At 45.5% G+C, this 15,505-nt stretch overlaps 1 protein-coding gene across 1 annotated transcript in view; it reads right to left on the reverse strand.

The window, feature by feature from the left end:
* The window catches only part of LOC128071431 (ATP-binding cassette subfamily C member 4-like), a gene marked incomplete at its 3' end in the record, with an annotated part of 40,751 nt that extends 25,495 nt beyond the window's left edge, over window positions 1-15,256 (reverse strand). Inside the window, exons 1-3 of the mRNA XM_052664303.1 lie at window positions 15,183-15,256; window positions 6,157-6,267; window positions 5,479-5,599 (exon numbers count right to left, since the gene is read on the reverse strand). Of these exons, the coding sequence (XP_052520263.1) occupies window positions 5,479-5,599; window positions 6,157-6,267; window positions 15,183-15,256 (306 nt within the window). The remainder of the gene's footprint in view (window positions 1-5,478; window positions 5,600-6,156; window positions 6,268-15,182) is intronic.
* Window positions 15,257-15,505: the final 249 nt, after the last annotated feature.

The raw sequence follows: 15,505 nt of genomic DNA on the forward strand, positions 1-15,505 counted from the left end.
AGATACTAAAGTTAATATTTAAGCATAAAAACAATAAAGTGAAAGTGAAGTCACTCAGTCATGTCCAACTCTTTACGACCCCATGGACTGTAGCCTACCATGTTCCTCCAACCATGGGATTTTCCAGGCAAGAATACTGGAGTGGGTTGCCATTTTCTTCTCCAAGAAATCTTCCCAACCCAGGGATTGAACCTGGGTCTCACAAATTGTAGGCAGACACTTTACCATCTGAGACACCAGGGAAGTCTATAAAAATAATGTTTATGCTAAATATGTTTAGTGCGGGGAGATTCCACATCTTTTAAAGATACATACTAAAATATTTATGGATAAAAATGATTTGCTGTCTTGGAACTTCTTTAAAATAATCTTGGGAATTGAGGGTGAGTTTCAGATGAATCAAGACTGCTCATTATGGTAATTATTGAAGCTGACTTAGGGTGACATAGGGGCTTATTTCCCTTTACCCTTCTGAGTTCTTAGCTGAGGATCCCTGTAATAAATGACAGAATAACAAAGGAAAATAAAACAGAAGTTTATTAACATGTATATCTCTGATATACATGTGAAATATCAATAAGAACTGAGTAACTCCTGAGATGGCCCAAGCCACCACCTTAAATGCCATCTCCCCCTAAAGACAAAAGAAAAGGTGATGGAGCGCCAATGAGAGGTTAATAGGAAAAGCAGCTTAAACTACAGTAGGGTTGAGTTTGTTAGGCAGATTTCATCCTTCTTGAAGACTGTCCTTCAACAGGATTCTGCTGTGATTTAGAGCCATCCATTTTCTGGTACAGAGAGGGAGACGCCTTTACAAATGGAGGTTTCCTTTATCAGTGTAAATGTCCCTCAGAAGAATAACTTCTACTCTGTCTTCAGAGTTTCTCCTGTGTCTATTTCCGAAAAACACAATCAACTCACAACAATCTTTCTGCCAGAGAGCCCTATTCTGGAGTGACACATTGTGTCACCCTTTCATTCTATTCTGTTTTTGTATTTTTGAAATGTTCTTAAAAATATAAATCCATTAAAAAAAATCTACAGGAAATTAGAAAAAAAAAACCACACCATAGAAATCAGGTGACAGAGGGGCCAGAGCTGTTGCTAGAAAAGCAGCTTCTCTTGGCTCTGAACCTCAGTGGATGCTGTGGGAGGAGAGGACAGAACGCAGAGAACACGGGTCTAGCAGTCAGAGCTCTGCGCCTCAGAAACCAGGTCGGCCACCTGCGAGTCACATGACCCCAAGCCCATCGTGTGCCCTCCTGGGACTCCAGGTGTTTATCTGTGAAAATACTGGCCTTGCCTCCCTCAGAGGAATCCTGGGACATCTAAATGAGCTACAACAGTGCAGAGTACTCTGAAACCACCATAAAAAAAAATAATAATAATAATCACTTTTATTATTAGAAGTCCTGGTAAGAGACTTACTCTATTCTTAATGGCAGAGGCTGGATTCACCAAGGCTTGGAAAACTTGTTGTTCCTCACAGGCGACCACAGTGGAACAAGAACTCTTGAGAAAAGTCATGGGTAAAATCAAATTTTCTAGACTATAAGTAAAGTTTCACTTCTGCCCAGATTGCGAAAATTTTTAACCATTATGAATGCAATCTTTCAAAAAGTGTCTGACTCTCCTTGTAGTCTACTTCCCTGACTACATAAAGAAAATGGATTGAGGGGGTGGAGGAAACAAGTGAAACAGGTGAGGGAACTTAAGAGGTGCAAACTCCAGATTATAAAATAAGTAAAAGGGGATCAGGGACAAAAAATAAATAGATAAAAATTTAAAAAATAAATAAATCATGGAATTATACAACATAGGAAATATATTCAATAATATTGGAATAACTTTGCATGGTGACAGTTGGTAACTAAACTTATCATGTACTGTATAAAGTAGTAAATCACTAATGATGTATACCAGAAACTAATATAACATTGTAAGCCAATTATACTTCAATTTTAAAAATTCTTTTAATTTTACGTTAAAAATGTACATATGCTTAGAAAAAGAAAATAAGATTGGATATAAAACCCTAATTTATAACTCAAGGTCATCACTGTGGGTATTACTGACACCTAATGGCTAACATGATGCTCTCAGGAACCAGCAGGGTGCACAAGTCTGCCCTGCAGGTGCCCTTCTGCTTGGCTCAGTGCCCCCTCCTCCTCTCCCTTGCCATGTGGTCCTCAGTGGTTGCTCTCAGCCCACAGTATCTTTGCCACCAGCAGCAACTCCTCAGCCTCCTGGGTTGAGCAGAAGTGAGGGACACATGGAAGAAAGGGTTGGGGAATAAATGCAAAGACCACTCAGCTCTCAGGGAACCAGCCGTGAGTCAAGGCACAAAGCTCGCTGTGGGATGCAGAGGATTCTGTTTACTTCCTGCCCATCACCTGAGCTCCAAAGTCCCACAGCCTCCACCTGGACCAGAGACCATCGGCAAAAGTGGCTTCAGACAAAGGCCAAGTGACTGGACAAGGTCGGGCCATTTCTAAGGGTCCTGGGAAGAGGACATAACTCCTGGCCACACCTCCCCTCTCAGAGGAAGGGACTGGGTGAACCCACTCTGGCTCTCCGAGGGCATCCCACTTACAAACCAGCAATGGAGACCTCACCACTCAGAGAGAAACACTGATGACCTGGGGAGGTAGTCTCTGTGACTCAGGCCCAGGCAGAGGCTTCAGGCTCCTTCTCTCCACCCTGAGGGCCCCGGGCAGGTGGGGACCTGTCCTCTCCACCCACAGTACCGTGGAGGTGCACACACAGGACAGGGGTGCTGGTAAATCTCTGGCTGTTCTATTCTAATTAGGGGTGACTGGCAAGTGCTCCATAGCCTGGTACTTGTTTCTCTGAGAGGAAGAGATACTCCTCAGTTCTCACAGGACAGTCCATGGAATTCTCCAGGCCAGAATACTGAAGTGGGTAGCCTTTCCCTTGTCCAGGGGATGGTCCCAAGCCCGGGATCGAACCCAGGTCTCCCTCATTGCAGGCAGATTCCTTAACAGCTGAGCTATCAGGGAAGCCCTTCTCATAGGACAGAGGTTTTCACATCTCAAAATCCTAAAACACTAAAAGCCTCACTCTGGACTGGCGCCACCCTGCTTTCTCCCACTGGTGCCACCAGGAGTACCTGCGAGGCCCCGCTCATGCTGTGGGTGGTAAGAGCACAGTGCTTGGGATCATGGATGATCCACGGGGTGTTCTGTGCACCTGAGGGATTAAAAGAGGGCTGGAGATAAAAAAGGAAACATGTTTGTGTTTTAGAAAATCCTGGGCTGAGTTTAGATCTTCCACCATCTAAAATATAAAGAACAACAAGCAGTATAGATTGATCACAACACAGGTAGTTGCTTCAGAAAATCAATTATTTCGCTAACTAGCATTGCTACTAGTACTAGTAGTACTATCACACAGATGAGCCCCTAAATTTACGTCCTCTCCTCCCCTCTTCTCTGCCATGACCACCCAGCGACCAACCTCCTGAAAGGGCCCAGGGCTCTTCCAGTTCCACCTTATGCAGCCCCAGGGCTGGCCTTCCTGGATCCCCAGCAGGAAGTATTACTGGGGCTGGACAACTGTGAAATCAACACTCCCAGCACCACAGTGGGGAGGATTCCCTCTCAGGAAGAACCCCAGATCCTGTGGCCTCTCCCTCTATGTCTGCTTCTCCCATGAGCTGCCACAGCCAAGATCCAGGACTCATATTAGAATGGGATCCATCCAAGGCTTAGTGACCCCAGCCAAGGAGCCAACAGCCCAGGACAGCAAGAAAAACCAGCAGCTCAGTTCAAACCCAGCCACATGGGCTATGCTTTGAACCCACCCGACTTTAAGACTCTTTAGCATCTGGTACCAAAGAGAAACTAGAGAGCCAGGGACAGCAGAGAAAGACCTCCTCCAGGATATGATCCAACATTAAACCCGGAGGCCACTCATCCAACCAGGCACCTGGCATGAGCAACAGGCAGAAACCGAGGCCCCAGGGTTTCCTGATAAGCAGAATTCATGAGAGCTCGGTTGTGTGAAGTCAGGAAATCCTGAACAAACAGGCCACACCAGCTTGCCACCTGTGTATTTCAAACAGAGACTTACTATGACTATGTGGAAATTCCACGACTGGACAGCTGTGCATGGGACAAACAAGGGCGGGGGCAGCCTGACGGGCTCCTGCTCCCTCTCCCACCCCGTCCTTCACAGGACACTGCAGTACCTAGGTGGTCAGTGCCCTCTCAAAGGTGGCAACCTGCCCCACACACCTGTCCCACCCTCTGGCACAATGGCCAATCCTCTTCTGACATCAGTGAGAACTCCATCCCCCAGGACCATCCAGTCACCTGGGAGCTGGCAGATTCTCTGGTCTCTCCAGTTATGTGGGGTGGACTTCACCTTCCCAGCTGCCCACTGCCCGCAGTGCCCTCAGTCCAGCACAGGCTTTAAACAAGAGCCATGCTGCCCACCTGTAAACCACCTGGCACACCTCACCCCCAACACGATGGACTGAGGACAACTCACACCTTCTCCACCTTCTCCACCCCTTTCACAGCAACTGCATCTTCAAGGGACCACGGAGAGCACGAGCCCCCCAGGGGGGTCTGCAGCAGACCTCCAGCAGGCTCAGCCAGGACAGGGGGCTGCCAGCATTGTGTCCCCAGTTGAACTGTCCTCTGGGGGATCTTGACCCAGGATCTTCAGGGTCATGGAGGTCATTGACCTCACAGCTTTCTGTCTCTGGTTTGCCCTGCACATTCCCTCCTACACCCTCTGCCAATGCCAGGATACCAGGATCCCCCTTCAACGAGAAATCTGCTTCCACAACCAGGGAAAGAAAGCAGCGTGAAGGGTGCACAGAATTCACGGTGAAGCTGGAGCTCCTTCCCACGGGGGCTTTGCTCACAGTGCCAGCCCACGGGGAAGGGGGCAGTCTGGGGAAAGGTGTGCTCTTAGGAGTTCTGGGCGGCTACAGTCAGATGCAGGGCCCTGGGTTCTGCTCCCCTGGAAGAGGAGCGGTGATGGTATCTTCTTAGAAAAGCATTTATCAGATGTGACCTGGTCAAGGGAACAATTTCTACCTTGTTAAACTATAAATGAGTGCCATAAATGTACGTTATTCTGGGCGTGGGTCCAATTTACCTTCCTCTCAATCACAGGGAACATATTGACTGAGGCTGCTGGAATCTTCTTTTGGTCAAAGATCAGCCAACGTTTATACTGAGCACCAGGAACTTTCTACCATAATATAAAATGTCTTTTATTTCAAGGCCATCCTTCCACAATACTGTTGAATCAGTTGAAAAATAGTAACCCCTGGAGTCCAGTTCTTGCCATTCTAAAGGCAAATACAACCTCTGAGCTCCATCATGTTTCCATGAGGGTTTATCCCAGACCTTAGACTACTGGTCTCTCTTCCCACCAGTCCCGTCCACCTCGGTACTGAAATACATATACCAATAAGCAGTGCACAGTATGAATATCTTTTACCTCAAGAAATGTAAACATTCCCCAAATTAAATAGGATTTCCAGTAACACTTTATGATTGCTTTCACTAAAGAGGGCTCCCGTGCATCCTTCTGGGCTCTCTTAACTTCTTGATCCCAGTACCTGTGATACAAAACAAAGCACAGTAAACAGCATGTCCCCCAAAGGGGAAACGGGGGAGGGGCAGAGTGGGGGAGGGGCAGAGGGGGAGACGAGCCTGCACTACAGGGCGCTCTGCGGCTGCGCAATAGATGCCGGCTACCTGCTCACAGGGCTCCTGAAAGATGAGCGGTGCAGACTCTGAAGCTCCAGAGAAACAGGCCTTGAGGGAAAAGTCCCAGATTCTGGAAACAAGTTCCTGCCTAGATTTGCTGGACTCACAGGTCATGAGCAGTTCAGGAGGGCAGATTCCCTCTTCCATGGACCCCACCTCCAGGGACAGAGCTCGGCCTCCAGGGCCATGGCTGCGGGCTCCCTCCACGTCCACAGATGTACAGGGAACATGGGCTCCCCCAGCCTCCAAAATGGGCTAAGCCTAGGGTCAACCTGAGGGGACGAGCGTACAGTGCCAGGGGAGGAGCCTCAGGAGAACCCAGAGGAAGGCAAAGCCTCCCCCAAACCTTTAGCCCCACGTGAAAATTCTCACTCTCCCTCGCCCCCTCCCTGCTGCCTGTGCTCACCCTTGCAGCTGTTCTCCAAGGTGCTGGGAGCAATCTTCCGGAAGCACCGAGTACATGTCATCTGGTTCTAATTTCCGTTTGTGACCAATTTTAAACAAGGGGTTTAGCCACCTGTTAAAAATTAAAAGGAGAGTGACATATATCCAAATTACACATCTCTAATTAGAAACCTACATTCATGGACATTGTTAAAAAAAAAAAAAAAACTCTACATTTTAAATATATAAAGATATGGGGAAAATTAGATACATGCTTACAAACACACATACATTCTAGGTATAGGAAAGTCATGCTGGCTTATATATTACATAACTTAATTAAAGGAGCCTGTTTGTGGCCTACCGAACATTCATTGTACATCTGCTTTAATTATTAATGAAAAAATATGTTTAGAAATCAAAATAAAGTAACAGTGGTTCAGGCATGCAGAATAGAGCTGAATGGCCATTGTGGGTAAGGCTGCAGATATGTTCCTGTATTACTGAGGATTTATGTCTTCTGAAATGTATCAGATTGAAGGATACCTACATGTGTTAGTGATAAAGAACCCGTCTGCTAAAGCAGGAGTTGTAAGAGATGCTGGTTCGATCCCCAGGTTGGGAAGATCCCCTGGAGAAGGAAATGGCAACCTACTTCAGTGTTTAAACCTGGAAAATCCCATGGACAGGGCAGCCTGGTGGGCTACAGTCCACCAGTTGGTGCAACCCCACCAGTTGGGGTTGCAGTCGGACATGACTGAAGTGTCTTAGTACCATTTATATTCAAAGCAGTTGCAACCTTGAGGTCTCAAGATCTCCTCAGATCAATTGTCAACACAGAGGAGCTTTTACAGGGATTATCTTATGGACACAATACCCTGAGTCTAACAGGCTCTGGACCCTGAATTTGTTACAGTCCTGTCAGACTCCCTTCAGCCAGAAGACTCATGTGAGCTTCTTTCTGAACCCAACCTTCTGAAGACAACCTCAAGATAAGTAATACCTTCCCAACTAAAATACAGTTGATTTTTCTTATGGTCCTCCTTGGTATCACTCCCTGGCAGATTCGTTTATTTTTAAAGTAACATTCAAACATGCAAAAGGGCTGAAGTTTTACTGACTGTTGGATCTATCACCATCAGCCTCAGTCGAGGAATAAATACAGCCCGCCAGACTTTCAGGGAACTGCACTAACAGCTGACAGCATCACCGAACTATGGTTTAATTCCTCCACGTCCAGGCTTCTGCCCGGGGACATCAAAGTTGCCCATTGCCACCACACTCCTGCAAAGGCGTGTGTTAGTCAAATCCCTGTTTTCTGGGGGTCCAACCAACCGTTCATCATGAGCCCTCCACCTACAGGCATGGCCAACTCTAGATAGTTATCATGCTTAAGGGCTCTGGGGACAGGATCATACCAAACATGGAGGGGCCTGGCCATGTGCAAGTACCCTGGATGGAAGGGCGCCACCATAAGCCTAAACAAGACTCAATAAAATTCAAGGACAGTGTGTGTGCCCCTGAGGAATGTTTGTTCCTCGAGGTCCCTGTGGTAAGGGCCACCCATGTTGGGCCATCAAGTGTCTCCAAAAAACTACCAGGGGACACTGGGCTATAGGTTGTTCACACCCAGATCAAGGTTACATTCAAATTTTAATTACACTCGCACAACCTGTGAATCAAAAGGGCCATTCATCTAGTCAGGAGGGGAGCTGGACTGGTAATAGCAGTTGTCACTCTTGTAAGATCCCCGGTGAGCCTAGCATGAGAAAGAACTTATAATAACCTAAGCATAAAAAAAAATAAATTTAAAAAAGTCAGAGACTGGCCTAGGTAAGTAGAGAACCCAGATCTAACCTTAGAATGACAAAATCTTCACTAGACCCTCTGGCCTACATGACACTTGACCACTACAAAGCTCTTGACTACCTGCTGGCTGCTCAAGGGGGAATTTATGCCCCAGCAACCATTTCCTGCTGTTTTGATGTTAACACTAGTGGTCAGATAGAAGAGAGCACATCCCAATTGCCAGAGAAAACCAGTTGTAGACAAAGACAAATATCATATGGTATCACTTATACACAGAATCTTAAAAAGCAGGACAAATGAACTTATCTACCAAAGAGAAATAGAGTTACAGATGTAGAAAATGAACTTATGGTTTCCAGGGGGGCAGGGAGGAAGGGACAAATTGGGAGACTGGGATTGACATACATCGACTACTATATACGTATCCAACTCTTTGCAACCCCATGAACTGCAGCCCGCCAGGCTCCTCTGCCCATGGGGATTCTCCAGGCAAGAATCCCTGAGTGGGTAGCCATGCCCTGCTCCAGTGGATCTTCCCAACCCAGGGATCTAACCCAGGTCTCCTGCACTGCAGGCAGATTCTTTACAGTCTGAGCCACCATGGAAATATATATAAAATAGATAACTAATAAGAACCTACTGTATAGCAGAGAGAACTCTACTCAATACTCGGTAATAGCCTTTTTATTTTTTAAAGAAAATTACCTTTTAAAAATAGTGGATATATGTCTATTGATTTACTTTGCTGTACTCCTGAAACTAACACAACACTGTAAATCAACTGTACCCCAATAAATTTTTTTCTTTAATAGAGAGAAGGTCACTTGGCCAAATACTCAAAACAAGAAGGGCCTGGCTGAACAAATTTGTGACAGGAACTAAAGAAGGTTCCCCAGCTTCTCTGGGCTTCCAAGGTCATTCTTAGAACCCCTTGCAGTTACTCTCCTTCTCTTGCTCTTTGGTCCATGATTCCTCAATTGACTTATTAGTTTTATCTCTTAGAGAACTGAGACAATCAAGTGGCAGATGGTCTTTACCCAAGGCTATGAGCAATTGCGACTCTAGCCTGAGAACAATCAGATTCATTTTAGTGGAATCAGGAGAAATCTGCTCCTCTAACCCAAAGCGAAAACAACAACCAGTTGTGGATGTGCCTGGTGATGGAAATAAAGTTCAATGCTGTAAGAACAATATTGCATAGGGACATGGAATGTTAGGTCCATGAATCAAGGTAAATTGGAAATGGTCAAACAGGCAATGCCAAGAGTGAACATTGATATTTTAGGAATCAATGAACTAAAATGGGGTGAAGTGGGTGAATTTAACTCAGATGACCATTATATCTACTACTGTGGGCAAGAATCCCTTAGAAGAAATGGAGTAGCCATCATAGTCAACAAAAGAGTCCAAAATGCAGTACTTGGGTGCAATCTCAAAAATGACAAAATGCTCTCTGTTCATTTCCAAGGCAAACTATTCAATATCATGGTAATCCAAGTCTATGTCCCAACCAGTAATGCCAAAGAAGCTGAAGTTGAATGGTTCTATGAAGACCTACAAGACCTTCTAGAACCTTAGTTCTAGATAGGATATCACCCCCCAAAAGATATCCTTTTCATCATGGGGACTGAAATGCAAATCTAGGAAGTCAAGAGATACCTGGAATAGCAGGTGAATTTGACCTTGGAGTACAAAATGAAGCAGGGCAAAAGCAAACAGAGTTTTGCCAAGAGAATGTACTGGTCATAGCAAACACCCTCTTCCAACAAAATGAGAAAAGACTACACATGAACATCATCAGATGGTCAGTACCAAAATCAGATTGATTATATTCTTTGCAGCTGAAGATGGAGACACTCTATACAGTCAGCAAAAACAAGACCAGGAGCTGACTGTGGCTCAGATCATGAACTCCTTAGTGAAAAATTCAGTCTTAAATCGAAAAAAGTAGGGAAAGCCACTAGACTGTTTAGATATGACCTAAATCAAATCCCTTATGATTATAGAGTGGAAATGACAATAGATTCAAGGGATTATATCTGATAGACAGAGTGCCTAAAGGACTATGGACAGAGATTAGTGACATTGTACAGGAGGCAGTGATCAAGACCATCCCCAAGAAAAAGAAAGGCAAAATTGTTGTCTGAGGAGGCCTTACAAATAGCTGAGAAAAGAAGACAACATAAAGGCAAAGGAGAAAAGCAAAGATATACCCATCTGAATGCAGACTTCCAAAGAATAGCAAGGAGAGATACGAAAGCCTTCCTAGTGATCAAGGCAAAGAAACAGGAAAATATTAGAATGGGAAATACTAGAGATATTCTCAAGAAAATTAGTGAAACTAAGGGAAAATTTCATGCAAAGATGGACACAATAGAGGACAGAAATGGTATGAATGTAACAGAAGCAGAAGATATTAAGAAGAGGTGGCAAAAATACACAGAACTATACAAAACAGATCTTCATGACCCAGATAACAACGGTGGTATGATCACTGGACAACAGCCAGACATCCTAGAAGGCGAAGGCAAGTAAGCCCTTGGGACGTATCACTAAGGACAAAGGTAGTGGAGGTGATGGAATTCTAGTTGAGGTATTTCAAATCCTAAAAGATGATGCTGTTAAATTGGTACATTCAATATGCCAGCAAATTTGGAAAACTCAGCAGTTGCCCACAGGACTGGAAAAGTTCAGTTTTCATCAATCCCAAAGAAAGGCAATGCCAAAGAATGTTTAAAGTACCACACGATTGCATTCATCTCACACGCTAGCAATGTAATGCTCAAAATTATCCAATAGTACCAAGAACCATGAAGTTCCAGATGTTAAAGCTGGATTTAGAAAAGGCAAAGGAACAAGAATCAAATTGCCAACATCTGTTGGATCACAGAAAAAAGCCAGAGAATTACAGAAAAAAGTCTATTTCTGATTTATTGACTAATGCTAAGCCTTTGATTGTGTGGATCACAACAAACTGGGGAAAATTCCTCAAGAGACAGGAATGCTAGACAATTTGACCTGCCTCCTGAGAAATTTGTATGCAGGTCAAGAAGCAACAGTTAAAACAGGACATGGAAAAAGAGATTGGTTCCAAATTGGGAGAATAAGGCAAGGTTGCAGAGTTCCAGAAAAACATCTATTGCTGCTTTATTGACTATACCAAAGCCTTTGACTGTGTGGATCACAGTAAATTGTGGAAAATTCTTCAAGAGATGGGAATACCAGACCACCTGACCTGCCTCTTGAGAAATCTGTATGCAGGTCAGGAACCAACAGTTAATACTGCACATGGAACAACAGACTGGTTCCAAATAGGAAAAGGAGCACGTCAAGGCTGCATGTTGTCATCCTGCTTATTTAACTTCTATGCAGAGTACATCATGAGAAAGGCTGGGCTGGATGAAGCACAAGCTGGAATCAGAATTGCCAGGAAGGATATCAATAACCTCAGATAGGCAGATGACACCACCCTTATGGCAGAAAGTAAAGAGGAACTAAAGAGCCTCTTGATGAAAGTGAAAGAGGAGAGTGACAAAGTTGGCTTAAAGCTCAACATTCAAAAAACGAAGATCATGGCATCCAGTCCCATCACTTCATGACAAATAGATGGGGAAACAGTGGAAACAGTGGCTGACTTTATTTTTTGGGGCTCCAAAATCACTGCAGATGGTAATTGCAGCCATGAAATTAAAAGATGCTTACTCCTTGGAAGGAAAACTATGACCAACCTCGATAGCATATTCAAAAGCAGAGACATTACTTTGTCAACAAAGGTCCATCTAGTCAAGGCTACGGTTTTTCCAGTAGTCATGTATGGAGGTGAGAGTTGGACTATAAAGAAAGCTGAGTGCAGAATTGATGCTTTTGAACTGTGGTGTTGGAGAAGACTCTCGAGAGTCCTTGGACTGTAAGAAGATCCAACCAGTCCATCCTAAAGAAAATCAGTCCTGGGTGTTCATTGGAAGGACTGATATAGAAGCTGAAACTCCAATATTTTGGCCACCTGATACTAAGAGCTGACTCATCTGAAAAGACCCTGACATTGGGAAAGATTGAAGGCAGGAGAAGAAGGGGATGACAGAGGATGAGATGGATAGATGGCATCACCAACTCAATGGACACGAGTTTGGGTAAACTCTGGGAGTTGGTGATGGACAGGGAGGCCTGGTGTGCTGCAGTTCCTGGGGTCACAAAGAGTTGGACATGACTGAGTGACTGAACTGACTGACTGAGCTGATGGCAGAAAGCAAAGAGGAGCTAAAGAGCCTCTTGAGGAAGGTGAAAGAGGAGAGTGAAAAAAGCTGGCATAAAACTTACCATTCAAAAGATGAAGATCATGGCATCTGGTACCATCACTTCATGGCAAATTAATGGGGAAACAATGGAAACAGTGACAGACTTTATTTTGGAGGCTCCAAAATGACTGCAGATGGTGACTGCAGCCATGAATTAAAAGATGCTTGCTCCTTGGGAGAAAAGCTATGGCCATCCTAGACAGCATATTAAAAAGCAGAGACATTACTCTGCTGACAAAGGTCTGTCTAGTCAAAGCTATGGCTTTTCCAGTAGTCATGTATGGATGTGAGGTTTGGACTATAAAGAAAACTGAGCACCAAAGAATTGATGCTTTTGAACTGTGGTGTTGGAGAAGACTCTTAAGAGTCCCTTGGTCTGCCAGGAGATCCTACCAGTCAATCCTAAAGAAAATCTTTCCTTCATATTCATTGGAAGGACTGATGCTGAGATTGAAACTCAATTCTTTGGCCCCCTGATGTGAAGAACTGACTCATTGGATAAGACCCTGATGCTGGGAAAGATTGAAGGCGGGAGGAGAAGGGGATGACAGAGGATGAGCTGGTTGGATGGCATCACCAACTCGATGGACATGAGTCTGAGCAAGCTCCAGGAGTTCACAATGGACAAGGAAACCTGGTGTGCTGCAGTCCATGGGATCACAAAGAGTCAGACATTTTGAGCAACTGAACTGAACTGAATCCAACATGTGACAACGCCTGCGCTTAGCAGGTAGCAGGATCAGAAGATGAACCTTTGCCCCTTCAGTAATAAGGAGCAATAAAAAGATAAGGCTGATGCCCCAGAAATATATTCCTGCCCCTCCCTCGAATGAAAACAAACCTCTCTTATCTGAGTTTCAGGCTCAGTCATAAAAGGAAAGAAAAAAATAAAAACTGACTAGAACTAGGTAGGACCCAAATGGCAGAAGACCTAACCTGTAATAGACACAGAGCCTCATTATGCATCCACTGTAATATATGAGCATGATAAATGACACACCAACCAGACCACTACAGTTGACAGTGACTATGACAACAAAGCCAAGAGCTCATACAAGGACTGAAAAGGAGTGCTGCCTTAATTTCAGGTCCAAATCACACCACGTTATTGGGTAAGCCATGAATATTCCTCCCTCTCTTAACCTGATTCCCTTCCTTTTACTTCAACCCTCCTATACACCCAGTTGGGCTGAGAGGTTGACTTGCAAACTAAGTCTCCATTTCTCATTCTTTGGTCATTGAGCAAAGTGTGTGCTCTACCAGTCTCACCACCAGTTTACTTGTTGGTTGTGGGAATCTGAGTGGAGAAAGAACCTCCCCATCATGATAAGGGGTCTCAGTCTGGGCCAGGACCCTGGAACAAGTCCAGGCAACCAATTCTATGGCAAGCACAGCAGTTACATACACAAGAAACAGAGACCCCAGAACCAGACTTCCTGGTTTGAGATCCCACTCTACCACTTACTAGCTGTGTGATGGTAGGCAACTACTCAACCTCTATGCTTCAGAGTCTTCAAGCATGAAATAAGAGGTAATAGCTCCTTCCTCCCCAGCAGAAAAGCTGGAAATGGGTGCCAATGAAAATGGAAGTCTTCACCTTCCATTTCTATGCACATACATTTTCAAAGTCAACAAACAGAATGTGCTTTGAGAGTTTCTTGCCCTACTTGATGTTAAGGAGACATTTGTCTACTTTGCTATTATTTATGGTAACCACACACATATTCCTTCTTCTAGGCCCGTCTTTCCTAAAGGGCGATCAAATAGCCAAGGGATGTAGCTACATGCACTGAATACACCACCATCCAAGCAAGCATAGGAGCTTCCATCCCCCTGGGGATCCCCTAGACTGTCCAATAAAAGAAGTGTCAGAATTTGTGGAAAAGATAAATGGGTTAGGGTCCAGAAACAAAAGACCTAATAATCACCCAAGTGTGATTAAAATCCAAAGGTTCAGGCCTGCATATCTGTAGTCCCAGCTATTAGATGAAGACTTCATTTAAGAGCTTCAGCTCTCTGCAGTGCTTTTCATCTCTGTGTTTCCTCCCAGCTCATGGACCTGTCAGTGGTTTCAGGACCAAAGGACTCCTGGGCAGGACCACCTGCATCAAGACCATGCACTGCTTCCCTGAAGAATAGATATCTGGATAAGACCCCACAGGTTTCAGGGACCCCATCCCCAGGGTTTGGTTCTCAAAGGTAGAAGTGGAGATAGATATTCACAATAGGGCCAGGGGCTGTGGTCAAATACACACTCTATTCCTGGCTGTGTGTCCCAGGCAAAAGCAACACATGTTCCAGAATAATGTCCCATTCATTTCATAAAAAACAATAGCGTTTTGTACACACATGAAATTGGCCAAAACTGGGTACCAGGACATACAGGACTACACAGGGAGTGAAGGAGGGACAGAAAGAAAGACATGATTATAGACGGGGGAGAGAGGGAGCCCAGGGCAGTTGGAACTCAGATGTTCACCTAAGGAACATGGGAAAAGGTGGGGACATTATTGGAAGATGGCAAAGATTCAGGGCACTAAATAGATAAAGATAATTGTTCACAAGCTGCTTGCTTGGTGGGGGCGGGGGTGCAGTTGCAGCTTATTTCAGAACTGACAGTGAATTCCTGAGTGGTTCTGAGGCCACTGGATAAGGTGGAGAGTAGGGAGCCCAGTCCCTTCTCTTGCTGGGCAGTGACTCTCCCTGAGAAACCTCCTTGCCTTCTGCTCCTGCTGCATCAGCTCTCAGGCTCTGGGGCTGGCTGGGCGGAGAGCAGCAAGGCAGGGACACTCAGTTTCCCTGACACCAGGTCCCTTGGTACCCCTCCCAACCCCACCGGCCCCAGGCTCCCAGGCACACTCCCTCGCTTTGTCCCTTGATCCCCAACAGAAGCCAACAGTGTTGCGCCCCCGGTGGAATGTCACAGCTCAGACAGGGCACTCACCAGACAAACAGGCGCGAGCAGAAGTTCGCCTTCTGCAGCGGGCTGGTCTTCACCTCCGTGGACACAGGCAGCATCTTGCCGGCCAAGGCGGACACAGACCGGGGTCTTCCTGCTCAGGCGGCCGTGGGGCTCCTGCTGCTCCTGGAGGCTCTGGCGGGGATGCTGGATTCTGGCCGCCTCACAGGTCCACTGGGCCGGAGCCTGAGAACCTCTGCTTCTGAGAGTGGAGCGCCCTTTGTGCACCAGGTCCGCCTCCCAAGACTGAGCAGCCTCCAGGGTCCACCTCTGAGGCACCCGCTCTGTGCAGGTGCTGCCACAGGCAT

Source organism: Budorcas taxicolor, unplaced genomic scaffold (assembly GCF_023091745.1).
Source record: "Budorcas taxicolor isolate Tak-1 unplaced genomic scaffold, Takin1.1 scaffold676, whole genome shotgun sequence".
In the NCBI taxonomy this organism is placed as follows: domain Eukaryota; kingdom Metazoa; phylum Chordata; class Mammalia; order Artiodactyla; family Bovidae; genus Budorcas; species Budorcas taxicolor.